Genomic DNA, 16,917 nt, shown 5'->3' on the forward strand with positions numbered 1-16,917 from the left:
TGCTGGTTTAGATGCTTTGGGCACTTTGCCACTGCTGTTCAGTGTTAAAGTGCAAGTGCTCCCTGTGTAAATTGATATTGTGATTGGTTATTCATGATTGGCGTATTTGTGTCACCAAAAAGTCCCTAGTGAAGTGCACTGAGTGTGCCAGGGCTGGTGATAACAAATGCTACTATTTGGCCTGCAGCACTGATTGTGCCACCCACATGAGTATCCCTAAAATGGTGTCTCAGGCCTGCCACCGCAGTGCCTGTGTGCAGTCTGTGAACTGCCATGTCCTCCTCGTCAGTGTCCCCACTGGCCAGGCCTAACCCTTACCTTTCTGTACACATTTGACACCCCTATGGAAGGCCCAAGGTACCCCCTTGGGCAGGGTGCAGTGTAAGTGAAAGGTAGAGCATGTACTTTTGCAGGTGACATGCTCTGGTAGTGAATTACATCCATTTTCGTTTTTCACTATTGTAAAGCTATCTTGCCCCATAGGCTAACATGGGGGATGCTGGCTACAGTGGCTACCAGCATATCTTCCCATTGGAACAAGATAGGATATAAATGTCTGGTATCCCTGAACTCAGAATTTAATAACACATCTTTTAGGAAAGGTTGTTTTTAAATCCTGTGTTTGAGAACAGCACTTTTAGAAAGTTGCTGTTCTCTTGTCTGACCCTTTTGTGTGCCTTGGCATGTTTGTGAATTGGCTGTCTGGTTTGAGAGTGACAGGGGCTGGGAGCCCCCAGGAGGCTGACTGGGTCAGCCCTAGGCTGTATGACTGCATCTGCATCTTGAGTGGTAGGCCTGAATAGGGCTGTGCCTGCCTTCCACAATGCTGGCTCCACCTCCTGCTGGGCGGCTGACAACCCTGCCCCTCTCCCTGAAAGGAAAGGAGAGGCCAGGAAAACAAAGTGCTTAAGGAACACCCAGAACTGGTTCAGACCAGGCTCAGAGCCCTCCTGCACAAAGGGATCAAAGACTTTTCGGGGTATAAGTACAGGAACCCTGACTACAGAAAATTAGATCATCCTGGTAACAAGAAGGAACCTCTGCCAAGGAGAAAGCTGGAAGACTGAAGAAGGTCTGCCCTGCTATGTTATGCTGGACTGACCTGCAGTTGCTTTGCTGCCTAGGAGAGGGGAAGGACTTTCTTGTTGCTTTGTCCCCATACTTGAAGGAATCTTCAAGGTCCTGTTGTGAGCTGTCTCCCTGCTTTGAAGTCCCAGGAACAAAAGGACTTCACCCCCAGCTTCCCTGAGCTCTGCTGTGAGAGCTCTTTCCTTCCTAGAGTGCTTGGGCCAGTTGTGGTGCCTCTGGAAGTGGTACTTGTGTTGGGAAGCTGGAAACCAAAATTTGAGAGACTTTGCTACAGAAAAGTTATTGCATCGCTCGCTTGCGGAGCGCATTCCCGACAGTGAGAGGAAGTCCCAGCTGCTACGAAGGCAGAGATCATGAGAGCGCCTATTGCCGCTGCCGGAGACGTCGCACCCTTCGTTTGCGGGAAGATTACCATCGCTGCGAGCATCGTCGCAGAGCCTGTCATCGCAGGGTGAGATCGCCGCACCGCTGCTTGCGGACCGCATCACGTCGCTGCGAACATCGTCGCAGGGCCATCGCATCGAGGAGCTGCAAGAGGAAGATCGCTGCTGGATCACGCATCGTCGCACCGGAGATCGTCGCAGCCGCCACAGATCATCGAATCGTGCCTTTGCGAGAACAAACTTCCTACAGAACCTACGCACCGGAATCCATACAAGTCATTGCCTTCCTCCCCATAAAGACCGGATTTGTCGTAACACGCCTGCTGCTGCAGCAGGACCGTCGCCAAGGCCTCCCCATGGTCTCAGGAGCAACGCATTGCTTGTTTTCCACCGCACCAGCTTCTGCTTTGGAACTTTGTCGCACTTACAGGTACTGTTGGCTAAACGTGACGCAACCGTGAACTTTTCACGCAACTGTGGATTATTTGATCGCAACTTTAAGAACTCTTTCGCAACCATATTCTTGAACTGAGTATGTTGGATTTTTGTTGTTTTGGTCTTGGTCTTTGGTTTGTAGTTTAGATTAAATACCTTTATTTTTCTAAACTGTTGTGGAGTCAGTTTGTGGTGTTTTCACTGTGTTACTGTGAGTCTTGGTACAAATACTTTACACATTGCTTTTGGATCAGCCTGACTGCTTGTACCAAGCTACCAAGGGGGTGATTAGAGGTTATCTAAATAGTGTTTCCTCCTTACCCTGACTAGAAGCAAGGGTCCCTATTTGGACAGTGGTGCCTACCTATGCCAACTAGAGCCCCCAGTTCTAACAGTGCCAAATATGTATATCTACATATAATAATCATTGGTACACATATATTTATTATAGGTTTTCCCTACATTTATAGGGCAAAAATAGCCTATATCTACCACCTATAGCAAAAGTGATTGAGATCCTTTTGAATTCTAAGATATAGTTGTATGTAGATACAGTTATTGGTAACGAATGAATGATTTACATTTTTTTAAAGCCGAACAATTAACTGAAATTATATTGGGCAAGGGAAACGTAACCGTAGACTTGGCAATTCTAATAAGACAGCACCACTAAACTGGGTGTATGGTGCAAAAAAAGGATATTCTTCTAGGTTTTTGGTCATAAAGAATAAACATGTTGACAACACAATTTAAGCTGTAAGAGACATGCAGATTATTAAAGATGCCAACGATGACTGTTTTCTGCTTCCAGATTTATCAGAGATGCTGGTTAGTTTTCAAGAAAGCTTCAAGTAAAGGACCAAAGCGACTGGAAAAGTTTTCAGATGAGCGGGCTGCCTATTTTAGATGTTATCACAAGGTAAGACCAAGTTAAAATAAAGCAATTCTTTCTTGTGTTTTTGTGTGAGTTGTTTCCAAGATGCAGAGTAGACACTAACTTACATCACAAACTACTCTAAATAAGGCGTGGGTGAATGATAATTCAAAAAGTGTTTTTTATTCCCTTTTTGAAATATATGAATATTTGGATGCTCTTTTAGTGAACAATCTGCTTAAGAGACGAGATAATAACAAATAAACGATGCAATCAAACATGTTTTTGACCTAATGAGTAAAATTACTGAGGTTACTTGACATAAGAAGAAATAAAGGTAGATGGTAACTCCTTCATCTAAACTTGATCTTTCATAGAGCTGTCAATGGAGGGGTTCCAATGTTGTCTTTCATCTTCGTTTTTAAGGCTAAATGCCATCTTTAAAATGTATAAGCCTTTACCAGCATTCAAAAATATTATTCAACTATAAATGCTAACTAAATCTCTAATAAATGTCCAAGTCTTGCTATATTTTGTGAATCCTATATTGATGTCAACTTTCATACCTCCATTGATAAATTGTCATATTTAAAACTTGATTCACTTCACTAGTGCTCTGTCTTCACACACCTTCCCATCTTCTATTTTTTCCCCTCTCCTGCACCATATATGCATGCACGGTTCTTAAGAAATTGACTTTTACCATTGCAAAGGATATGTAACTGATCAGGTCTGGAAATGTCTGCATTAAGGGATGCTGGTTTTGTCTTTTTGTATTTTTTTTATAGTATAATTTTACTATTGGAAATTTTTTCATGTTTCTTTAAGAATTTGTATATTGATATTATTTTCAAGTAGCTTAACATATTGGCCCTGATTGAGCAATCAATGGGGTTCCCATTACATGATGGTTTTGCAATTTCAAAAGACTAGTTACCTTGATTTCACATGGCAGCTGCAGGTGTTTAATGGAATTATGCAATAGACAAGTCGGGCTCACAACCCCAAAGCAAATGTAACATACAACTTTTTGAAAAATGTTTTGTGTAAATATGGATGTTCTACAACTGACCAGGGACGGCTACTCCGCTATGGGCGAGGAGCATCACCTCACTGTTTTTAAGCAGTGCACTGCAAAGTAAAGGAAACATAAAATGATAATAACTTTGAATTATTATCATATAATGTTTCCTGCTGCTTTGCGGGCTGGCTGGTGGGTGCAGGCCAAGGGAATAGTGGGTTGCCCACTCCTAAGTACGCAATGACTGTTTGGTCTGCCCTTTCGGGCCACCCAAATCAGTCATGCGTACTTTCCCAGTTCTCCATGCAGGCTGCATTACAGCCTGCATGGAGAGCAAGCCCAGGCCCCATTCCCTGGTTGAGCCTCAAACCAGGATGCTCAAAACCAATCAGAACACTACTGCATTACAGGGGATCCCGGCTGTGCTTCCTGTGCCTCAGTCTGACGAGGAGAGCTGGAGCAGGGACGCTGGACCCGTCGCGGCGCAGTAGGTGCTTTTTATTATTTATATATTTTTTTTAAATTGCACTCAGTTTCCCCACACGCCTCCCCGCACACGCCAGCACCGGCCCCGCCACCCACAAACCATGTCGGCCACCACTGCAACTTTCCCTGCCCTCATAGATACTGATTTCTTTATTCTTTGACTGGGCAAGCTACTGGTTATTGTACCTAAAGCTTCATAAATGAAACCTAACATGTTCCGCCTTGAAAGAATAATAGGTTGCTGAATGATACCCATGGGAAGTCTATGTCTCACATACTACAATAGGTGATTAACTTTTTTTAATACTCTATATCTATTCATGGAAACAAATCCATTGATGTCTCCGCTTCTCAAAGTAGATCAGACATAATCAACCTAAATTCACTGTATATGGTATAGCCAATTCAATCTAAAAAACCAGGCAAAGGCACCAAGCCTAAAAGGCAGACGCGACTCCTCCGCTAAGGCTAAGGAGCGTCGCCCCACTGCCTTGAAGCAGCAAAAGAAAGGAAAAAAAATGACAATAACATAATGCTATTATCATTTTATGTTGTCCTCCTGCGTGGCAACTTGTGTGAGGGGTTGGGGCTGCAGAGCAGGGGAGGAATGGTAGAACCCTACTAAGTGCGCAATGAGTGTTTGGCTGGCTCTCTCGGGCCGCCCAAAAAGTGATGCCCACTTTTCCCGTTCTCCATGCAGGCTGCATTACAGCCTGTGGGCAGATCTTCCCCCCCCCGCGCCCCTTCACCCCAACCCGCCCCACTGCTGCTTCCAGGTAGCAGCCACAACTGCTAAAAGGACTCTCCTAAACCTGGAGGAATACTACCAGAAATATGACCTTTATTGCTCAAACAATTTTTTAATCCCACTAGTCTGCAAGTAGATGTTCCCCACAAAAGTATGATCCCGACTTTCAAAAGTCAAGACTCCTCATGGCCTCAGAGGGTTTTGCAATAAATATAAGGCCTTCTTTAAAAATGTTTGGGTTCGATAATCACCCAATGGACAAGGTTCCACATCCACAGAGGTAAAAACATACAGATCTCGGTGCTTTCTGTTCCAAAATCTGCTTATACTAGTATTTTAGGGCTGTTAAATTTCAGCAGGTGCGACCTGCCAAAACGGAATCTTGGAATGCAACTTTTATTACAACTGGTAATTACTCTGCTCAATTTGCAATTACAACTGTGCTAACAGATGTTTGTGCAAGGATTGTAAAAGCCCGGGTATTGCTTATCAAGCTCTAGGTACCCTTTTGCCATCTATGCTTAATCCATCAGTTTTTGCATCTTTGACAATTTTGAGTTTCATCGATACTAGAATTTAGAGATGTAACATAACAGATGTATTGTGAAGTGCACATTCAACCCAATGGGTTTCATGAAACTTTGATCAGTAACAGATGATTTTTATGTGTGATACAATGTCAATCATTTTATCATCCTACAAAGAATATCTGTATCCACACACTATGAACCTGTGACCATAGGGTCTATGTTATGGAATGATTTGTGAATTAAGCCACCAGACTTGGATTTGAAAAGTGTGATTTAAAGAATAAATAAGCAAAAATTGCAATGAACCTTACCTAAAATGGCCTTTCATAAAGGGTGCCTGAGCTGCACTCCACAAGATTAATGGTAAAAACGGTCTAAAGATTGAAGATCAAAACCTTAGTTACAGAGCACAATCACTGTTTAGTTTATCAACCGACCTTGTTGTCAGTTGGTTTTACTAAAGACAACACAATGCAATATATACAATACAAAAAGTAACCACCTAAGTACAGAAAGCAAAAAGCATGTATAATCTTGATTGTGTTGACACAAGGTATGTATCGAAGATGCGGACAGCCAACACATGGTTTGTCGTGTATACGACTTTTACAAAGCTTAGCAAAAATTTGGAAAAGATGAGAAGTGAGCTCCTTTGATCCCTCAGTTGTTTGGAATGCACAACCGCAATGGTGAAAATCCAGAGTCTTAGGGCCATATGTATCATAGTTCCGTTTTGCGATTCCTAAATAGCGATTTTTAAGGAATCGCTATTTAGGAATCGCAAAATGGTATGTATGAAGAAAATCGCTTTTAATTAGCGATTCCTTAATCTTCCTTAATTGCGAATTCGCATTTTGCTAATTCGCAATTAAGGAATAATTTCCAATGCATTCCTATGGGCCAGGAGACCCATAGGAATGATTTCCAAACAATTCTCAAATTGCGAATTCGCAATTTGCTAATCGCAATTTGATAATTACTGCAAGGGTGCAGGGGTGTCTTCAGGACACCCTGTTGCACCCCTGTAAATTACATGTATGTGCATATGGCGCACATACATGCCCTATGGGCATGTATGTGCGTCACATGCCACAATCAAAAATAAAAATTAGTGTATTTTGAACAGAAATCGCAATTTACCACCAACTGGAAGTTGGTGGTAAATTGCGATTCCTTAAGCTGAATTCGCAACAGGAAAATGCTTCATACATAGCATTTAAGGAATCGCAAAATTGCGATTCCTTAAATGCTATGGCAAATTAAGGAATCGCAAGTATTTGCGATTCCTTAAGATGCGATTGTTTGATACATTTCAATTCATGCTAATTAGCCTTTTGCGATTCGCAAAGGCCGAAATTTGGCGAATTTCGGCCTTTGCGAATCAAAAAAGGCTTGATACATATGGCCCTAAATTCTTAGGTCACAAGTAAGACTTCAAAACACTTTCCAGAAGTGTCAATTATTGTGTAGACAGCACATTTGTAAATAGTGCTAGGATTCAGTGTGTCCAATTTTCAAAGAAAACAAATACAAATGCTCTTGTAAAACGTAGGAAGTAAAGATCACAAGTGCTCGTATTATGATAGATGATCAAACACCAAAGTCACGTTGGTACAGCTAGTAATACAGCATCAACAGAAGCAGGTGTACACAGCCTGGCATATGGAATCGCGCCCCGCTACAAGTGGAGAAGATTGGAGATATCCATGTTCTCATGGCCTGCACCAAGGATGAGTACTTGCTCCTTTGCTTACATACTATAGATCAGGAGCATGTACCACTATCTAGAGGAGATAGGAACACATGTTCTGAGAATTGAAGTTTAGATTTGCCTTGAATGCTCTGTTCAATTGAGACTGTTGTTGAACACAAACCAACCCTTCCATATAGATATTCATCACAAGTTTAGAGAAATCTGAATTAATGGGGACCTATAGTTAAATTTGAGTGAATGTGTTGAAAAAAATGGAACCACCAAAATTCTTTTTCATACTAGAGGAATGCACAATGGATCTCAGACAGATTCTGCCCAGCCTAAATGCGTTGCAACCAGAGGTAATGTGATCAGACTATTTGTTCAAATTAAGAGAAAGGTGGCTCCAATTAAAGTTATACTTGCCCCTTTTAATTATATTGTTGGAGGTTGCTCAGCAATGACTGGACTTAGACGGTATGCTGATCACAAGCGCGAAATTAAACATAGGCTAATAGCTACTTACATCAAATATGATAGAAGACTACCGCTCTAAGTTGTATGCTCATGTAATTCAGAGATAATAAAAGATGTGACTTATTTCCTTTATTTTGAGAATGGCAGTGACATTAATGCTCACTTAGTTTTTAACAAGCATTGTCAAAGCCAATATATCTCTTTTTTTTTTTTAAAGCATTGGCAAAGCCAACAGGTTAAGGCTTCCTACAAAATGCAAGGTAGACGCCTATCAACCTTGCTAATGCTTGTTACTAGAGATCCATCTAATCAGACATGATTTTTTCAGTAACAAGCAACAGTATGTAAAGTAGTTACCAGAGGCCCCTGGAGTCAGATACAAATCCTTTCTGTAGTAGTCTCCCTGGAGTCAGAAACAAATCCTTTTTGTAGTTGGCCGCAGCATCTCATGTAATTACTAGAAACTTAAGAAGTCAGAAAAAAATCTGCTCTGAAGCAGGGTGCAGCAACGTAGGTGGTTATTAGCGATCCTTGAGTCAGGCAAATGCCCTTGCTGTAATTAGGCGGCAGTATTCTAAATTATTACGAAAGGTACCTGGAGACACATACATATCCTTTTGGTTGCAGAACCATAAGTTGTTTCCTAAGGTAGACACAGATTATTGTCTGTTGCAATTGTAGTACCTTATTAAATTACTAGCAGTCCTTGGAATCAAACCAAAAAGCTTTTTTTGCAGCTGGATATGGTACCTTAGGACAGTCATATAGATCCCTGGAGCCAGAAACAAGTCTTTTATGGAATAAGCTGCAGAGCCATAGTTTGATACTAGAGGTCCTTGGAGTTAGAAACAAATTGTCTATGAAACAGGATGCAGTACCTTAGGGCATTACTAAAGTCAGAAACACTTTTTCTGAAACAGGCGCAGTATCTTTCGCTACTACCAGAGTTCCCTCCACTCATATATGTACTAGTTGTAATCAGACTGCTGCACCGAGGGGTAAGTCGGTAATAAAAATCTGGAGTCAGATATAGACTTTTTCTCTAAGTCAGGCTGCAGTATCTTCGGCTGCTACAAGAGGTCCTTGTAGTAAGACATATGTTTCTCCTGTAATCAGTTTGCAGCACCCTGTGCAATTCCTCAAGATCCCACTGGTGCTCATCACTGCTCCTTCAGTCTCAGGATACCAGAGAATCATGGATAGAACAGATGGCCATGAATGACTTCTGTTGAAAGTGGAAACAAACAATGGCATAAAGGGGACTATTACCTCGTTGTCAGAGGGGGCAGATCACAGAGGGGTGTGACTTCTACATTAATTTGCACATTCATTTTCACAAGTCTACTGATTTTTGCTTATTTTCTATGTCATAGTTATATACACTAATGTTGGGTTTGATGATAGTAGTCATTATCATAGCTTTAAATGCACCCCGTATGTTTTGGAAAACGTCACCCTAACATTCTTAGCTAATACCAGGAAATTCCATGGAGAAGAGCAATCAGGGACTGTGAAGAAAGTAAAAGAACAAGCAAAGGGGGGAGAGGTGGAACATGGGGCTACTACTATTGCATCTACATGCACTGCTATTTTTTGCTGAACGTAAAATGGTATGTAAAATGTTTTCTGTAGCAGACTGGAGTGTGTTGAGTTATTGTTAATGCCTTTAAATTCATTGGTACATGTTCTGCAAGAAGTTACCCTACAATTTTTGGGTATTAGTAACACGTTCATGTTGAAGCAAAGCTGGGAACAGAATGAAAGTAGGAGCTAGAAAGTGATGCATTGAGGAGGAACAACGAGTGCCCTGACCTTGATTTCTAAATGCAAAATGTTTTGAAATTTCTTTTTTGTAAGTTTCTCACACTTTTTTAACTTTATTTCTAAATTTTGATACAGTAAGACATATAGCTTTATTTTCGAAATGATAACCTCTACAGCCCAATAGCCAGATGAGGTTGATGTGGAAAAGCGGATAGAAGCCCAAAAAGCTCATAAGCCCATAATTAGGGAACAAGAACCACTGTTTCGTGATATGCAGGGCAGACATATGATTCGGCTTTTCATGGATAGCACCATATCCTCCTCCAGTGCACATTTGTTTTTCGCCTCTGTGTAAACTCCCTTCCCAGTGAAGTATTTGACTTTAGGAGTTTCTATCCTTACAAAAATATAACCCTAAATGTTAGGGATATGACACTTATAGATTTCATCGTGGTTGATGTATACATGAAGATGCTTAATCCGATACTGTGAGTGAGACAATGTGTGGAATGTAATGCACAAAAGTAATATATGATAACAACATCTCTCAATGTTAAGAAGTAAAAGAAATGGAAACTTTCTAAAGATTATTTTTAACGAATGTATGGGAAGTTCTAGTCCTATGCTCCAATTCTTATGTTTTTTATTGGCGTCTATTGTGGCATTTGAATGCTGTAAAACAAAATAAATTGTGGAACATTGTTCTGCTGAAATGAACAAACAACTCTATCAAAATCTACCAGGGAGTCGCTTTGTGCAGAAGCCTCTGAGCACAAACTGAGCAGAGAAGGATTAGCAAAGAAATACTATTGTTTCAGGGCCAGAGCAGCAAGTACTGCAGCAAGTACTGAACACTTTTTAAAGCTCAAGCTGTTAATTAATCCTTTTCCTTGGTAACCTCAGCATTTATCCACTCACCAGAACCCATTAAACTGTTCACTGCAAGAACGTGATTAATATACACTTAACTTGTCAAGCATGCAGCATGCCCTTTTCGTTATTTTCTCATTAATTATATTTATTTAGAATGAACCTGCACTTATGGCTACATTCGGTTTAAATAAGTATGTCTAAAGCGAAAGAAAACCTGTAATGGTCATTATTCAGCAACATACATGCACAGTAGGGGGATTAACATACATTCTCTTTAATGCCCAGTTTAAATGTGGCATTCGTAAAACCTGTGTATTTATCACAGTGTCACAAATATGCATATTATTAATGATTTTTAGGTCTGGCTTTAGTCAAGATATTTTGATTATACTAAATGAATGTACACAAAATATCTATTTTGTTGCACCAGTTACATTTTCCTTTAAAGGTACGTATCTACACACAAGACCAGCTGAGGCCACTCCGAACGGACGTAGGAGTCATGCCCCCCCGCCTATTTCCCCGACAAGTAAAGGTCAGCCTGACTGGCCGTCTTCTTGTTCAGGTCAGGCAGTCAGGAGCTAGAAATGCAGTAAATGTGCAGGCACTGCGCTGCCAGAGCTGAACTATGCTAGGCTGAGAATTTCACTTCCCTGTGGGCGTGACCTCCTCAGCTTGGCAAAGTTGCCACGGGGACCACCGCGTCTCGGTGTGACGAGTGGGAGCATTGCTGATTGCCTAAGACATGGGCAATTCAGTTATAGGCCCTAAAGTGCCCATGGCTGCTTGTCAAACAAAACAGGTGATGGACAGAATGTGGATCAATGTCACACATTCACCCCAGTCCAAAGATCTGGGCCCAAATCCATCGTTTTTTTGCACTCCACACCACCCTGGGTTAGACAATGGCGATATGCAAATCAGCTCTGACCCTGTGCCCCATGGGAACAGTCCAGTCCGAACTACAAAAGCCATGTCCTTCCCAGAACGGAATCAAGCATCCGAGGACCGGACCGGTTTGGAGGTAACACCTCTCATCAGCCCGGCTAGCTTGACTCCAGTGGTGTGGAGTGCCTGGGACCCACGTCTGAGCATCCCCAGCGCACTTATGGCGGCAATTGCAAACAAAACAGGTGATGGACAGAATGTGGATCAATGTCACACATTCACCCCAGTCCAAAGATCTGGGCCCAAATCCATCGTTTTTTTGCACTCCACACCACCCTGGGTTAGACAATGGCGATATGCAAATCCGCTCTGACCCTGTACCCCATGGGAACAGTCCAGTCCGAACTACAAAAGCCATGTCTTTCCCAGAACGGAATCAAGCATCCGAGGACCGGACCGGTTTCGAGGTAACACCTCTCATCAGCCCGGCTAGCTTGACTCCAGTGGTGTGGAGTGCCTGGGACCCACATCTGAGCATCCCCAGCGCACTTATGGCGGCAATTGCAAACAAAACAGGTAATGGACAGAATGTGGATCAATGTCACAAATTCACCCCAGTCCAAAGATCTGGGCCCAAATCCATCGTTTTTTTGCACTCCACACCACCCTGGGTTAGACAATGGCGATATGCAAATCAGCTCTGACCCTGTGCCCCATGGGAACAGTCCAGTCCGAACTACAAAAGCCATGTCCTTCCAAGAACGGAATCAAGCATCCGAGGACCGGACCGGTTTCGAGGTAACACCTCTCATCAGCCCGGCTAGCTTGACTCCAGTGGTGTGGAGTGCCTGGGGCCAACGTCTGAGCATCCCCAGCGCACTTATGGCAGCAATTGCAAACAAAACAGGTGATGGACAGAATGTGGTTCAATGTCACACATTCACCCCAGTCCAAAGATCTGGGCCCAAATCCATCGTTTTTTTGCACTCCACACCACCCTGGGTTAGACAATGGCGATATGCAAATCAGCTCTGACCCTGTGCCCCATGGGAACAGTCCAGTCCGAACTACAAAAGCCATGTCCTTCCCAGAACGGAATCAAGCATCCGAGGACCGGACCGGTTTCGAGGTAACACCTCTCATCAGCCCGGCTAGCTTGACTCCAGTGGTGTGGAGTGCCTGGGACCCACGTCTGAGCATCCCCAGCGCACTTATGGCGGCAATTGCAAACAAAACAGGTGATGGACAGAATGTGGATCAATGTCACACATTCACCCCAGTCCAAAGATCTGGGCCCAAATCCATTGTTTTTTTGCACTCCACACCACCCTGGGTTAGACAATGGCGATATGCAAATCAGCTCTGACCCTGTGCCCCATGGGAACAGTCCAGTCCGAACTACAAAAGCCATGTCTTTCCCAGAACGGAATCAAGCATCCGAGGACCGGACCGGTTTCGAGGTAACACCTCTCATCAGCCCGGCTAGCTTGACTCCAGTGGTGTGGAGTGCCTGGGACCCACGTCTGAGCATCCACAGCGCACTTATGGCGGCAATTGCAAACAAAACAGGTGATGGACAGAATGTGGATCAATGTCACAAATTCACCCCAGTCCAAAGATCTGGGCCCAAATCCATCGTTTTTTTGCACTCCACACCACCCTGAGTTAGACAATGGCGATATGCAAATCAGCTCTGACCCTGTGCCCCATGGGAACAGTCCAGTCCGAACTACAAAAGCCATGTCCTTCCAAGAACGGAATCAAGCATCCGAGGACCGGACCGGTTTCGAGGTAACACCTCTCATCAGCCTGGCTAGCTTGACTCCAGTGGTGTGGAGTGCCTGGGGCCAACGTCTGAGCATCCCCAGCGCACTTATGGCGGCAATTGCAAACAAAACAGGTGATGGACAGAATGTGGATCAATGTCACACATTCACCCCAGTCCAAAGATCTGGGCCCAAATCCATCGTTTTTTTGCACTCCACACCACCCTGGGTTGGACAATGGAGATATGCAAATCAGCTCTGACCCTGTGCCCCATGGGAACAGTCCAGTCCGAACTACAAAAGCTATGTCCTTCCCAGAACGGAATCAAGCATCCGAGGACCGGACCGGTTTCGAGGTAACACCTCTCATCAGCCCGGCTAGCTTGACTCCAGTGGTGTGGAGTGCCTGGGACCCACGTCTGAGCATCCCCAGCGCACTTATGGCGGCAATTGCAAACAAAACAGGTGATGGACAGAATGTGGATCAATGTCACACATTCACCCCAGTCCAAAGATTTGGGCCCAAATCCATCGTTTTTTTGCACTCCACACCACCCTGGGTTAGACAATGGCGATATGCAAATCAGCTCTGACCCTGTGCCCCATGGGAACAGTCCAGTCCGAACTACAAAAGCCATGTCCTTCCCAGAACGGAATCAAGCATCCGAGGACCGGACCGGTTTGGAGGTAACACCTCTCATCAGCCCGGCTAGCTTGACTCCAGTGGTATGGAGTGCCTGGGACCCACGTCTAAGCATCCCCAGCGCACTTATGGCGGCATGGCTGCTTGTCAGTCAGTGACAACTCATCACAGAGTGGGGTGTGGGTAGCAACTCTCTCTGACCCATCCCACTCTGTGACGACTGAGAGACAACTGTCTCCTCTCATTGGCTGACCTGAAGTCAGCCAATGAGAAGAGACAGTAGTTTCAATCCACCTGGGACCTTTGAGGTTTCTTTCACCGGGAGCTGCAGTGCAGGTAAGATTTATATATTTGGATGTTTGGTGTGGAGTACGTGTATTAATGTATGAATTTGTAAGTGAGTGTAAGCTTTGAATGGGTGAATGCACGGATGTGAGCAAGTGTGCATGTGTGTGTGTGGTCTGCCAACCCCTCTCCCTGCTAAAATTACCAGCAGCCAGTGCACATGAGGGCAGAACTACTAAAATAAAGAGCATTGCAGAGCAGCAATCAAAATTGCTGTGTGGTGTGTGCCAGGGGAATACAGCAGAGCAGAGCTATAGTTACCACACAGCAGAGATGATAAAATATGTTATTCGGACAATCGAATTATAAATATAGAGTGACACTACTATTGAGTTTGTAATATCATGTCCCAGAAACAGTGGCGGCTCGCATAGGGCGTGCTGTGGGGCATTGGGGCTTGGCGGGGGAGGGGCAGGGTGGGGTAGTTAACTCGGACATACGACGGAACGGAGGAACGTAATAATTACTTTCCTCCGTTCAGTCGTATGTCCGAGTTTACTACCCACTGCCCCTCCCCTTCTGCATCGCCCCACAGCACGCCCTATGACCATCGCCACTGCTCAGAAATATTGTGATGTAGGTATACCGTTGACAAACTTATCTATTTTTAAGGTGAGCAATATTGTTTTGAAGAATATCTTTTTTGTTAAAATTGTTTAACATAATATTGTTGTAAAAAATATTGTTTTTCATTATCTTTATGTGTTCTAAATATTATTGCAATTGTATATGTTATATATTGGTGGTATAGATTTTGTATTTTTTTATATAGTTGTAATTTTAGGTTATTTATAATTTTATTTAAATGGTTTATAATAATTTCTCATGTCAGAGCTGGTTGTAAGGTTTGTAAGGGTACAGGGTAGGAAGTAAATCAAGTATAAATAAGTAAGAATTTCTTTGTAATTAATATTATTTATTTAATTGGCAATTAATTATGTAAATTGTATAATGTTTTAGGTGCGGGTTGAGTTTGTAGAGGTATAGGGTGGGTAGTTAATTTAGAAATAATGTAGGTTTTAATTAATTGTTAATTATGTAATTGATAATGAATTATGTACATTTTGCAAATGTTTTTTTAAACTATGTTGAAGTGCGGGTTGTTGTGTTTGTAGGGTTGTAGGGTGGGAAGTCAATTAAGTAATAATTTATTGATTAATTTTTTCATTCATAATTAATTATGTAACTTGAGTAATTATTATATTTTTTAAGTTATATTTTAAGTGCGGGTTGTTGGGTTTTGTAGGTGTATATGGTGGGAAGTGAATTAAGTAAATAACATTTTTTAATTAGTTCATTATTTTAATTTAAATGTTTAATTTATATAAAAATACATACATTATTTAATAAATATTTTCTTATGCTATATATTAGGTGTGCATTGTTTTGTTTTTATGGGGATAGGGTGGGGAGATAATTAACAATTAATTGTGCATTCTTTATTATTTATTTTATTTATTTCATAATTTAATTTTGTTGTAATTTTGTATTTTAAATTTGGGCTGCTAGGTATGTGGGTGTATAGTGTGGGAATTTAATTAATTAGTTAATGCAATTTATTATTTAATATAACTTTTTTTTAATTATGTACATTGTTTAATTGTTAAAAAAATATATATATATATATATATATATATATATATATATATATATATATATATATATATATATATATATATATATATAATATTTATATTCCAACAGTACAGTTGTCTGCTATGAAGGAAACCTCACGAGAAGGTAAGTGTTCTGCCACATTTTATTCAACGAGGGAAGCAGCGTGGGGGAAACACAACTTGCAGCAAAAGTGAAGTCCTGTCCTGATGCGTTTCGTGCGTGGAGCACTTTATCAAAGGCAACGGACTCTGCAGCAAAAGGCACGACAATTTTCGGCACTACCTTTCAAATGATGAAGAAACACCCAGGTGGGCGTGGCCACCCGTGGCCTGATGGTACATGTGGTGCCAGTCTTTCTCGTGTGAGTTGTAGTGACTTTTCCTCATAAATAAAGTACCACCCCAGTGGGTCGTGCAACGGCATTCACATTCACTCTGCTTCGATTATTCCCCAAAGAACTGGCATCTTCTCCCATAGGCACAGGCGTCATTTGCCGTCTCTGCTGGAGGGCTGTGAACAGCCCCAGAGCTTCCTTCGCGGCTCAGGCCAGCCGCCAAACATTCCAACAATACAGTTGCCTGCTATGAAGGAAGCCTCACGAGAAGGTAAGTGTTCTGCCACATTTTATTCAACGAGGGAAGCAGCGTGGGGGAAACACAACTTGCAGCAAAAGTGAAGTCCTGTCCTGACGCGTTTCGTGCGTGGAGCACTTTATCAAAGGCAACGGACTCTGCAGGAAAAGGCACGACTGGTACCACATGTACCATCAGGCCACCGGGTGGCCACGCCCACCTGGGCTTTTCTTCATCATTTGAAAGGTGGTGCCGAAAATTGTCGTGCCTTTTCCTGCAGAGTCTGTTTTACTTATAGTTATGCACTTTATTCACTTATTGCACTTTTTTCAGCACAATAGCACTTTCAATAGTATGGATAATACTTCATATGATTTTTATACATGAGACCAAATAGCTTGATGGCAAAGTATTATTAAATCGATACAGATTTGTTGGGATGTAAACAATATTGTATTAAGCAGTTATAACGGTTTCAAAGCTTTATTCGAGCAATATACTCATAAAAGCACAACATACATTTAAAAAATACATTTAAAAAATACAAGACATAAAATTAACCTTCTTATATATTCAGTGATAAAAACCGTTATGCAAGCTTTGACAAGAGGAAAATAAAAACAGTTAAGAACACATTTACTCAAAGATCAATGTACATTAGGGGAGATAGCCCTCCGTCTGATGGACCATGCCCACCCCAGGTATTTTGCTGT

General features: G+C 42.3%; 1 protein-coding gene across 2 annotated transcripts in view; it reads left to right on the forward strand.

Moving 5' to 3' along the window:
• The window catches only part of DOK5 (docking protein 5), a 664,757-nt gene that overhangs the window by 285,092 nt on the left and 362,748 nt on the right, over nucleotides 1-16,917 (forward strand). For both annotated transcript variants that reach the window (XM_086929014.1, XM_086929015.1), the window contains exon 2: nucleotides 2,719-2,826. In XM_086929014.1, coding sequence (XP_086785140.1) covers nucleotides 2,719-2,826 — 108 coding nt within the window. The remainder of the gene's footprint in view (nucleotides 1-2,718; nucleotides 2,827-16,917) is intronic.

Source organism: Lissotriton vulgaris, chromosome 7 (assembly GCF_964263255.1).
Source record: "Lissotriton vulgaris chromosome 7, aLisVul1.2, whole genome shotgun sequence".
NCBI classification, from domain to species: Eukaryota; Metazoa; Chordata; class Amphibia; order Caudata; family Salamandridae; genus Lissotriton; species Lissotriton vulgaris.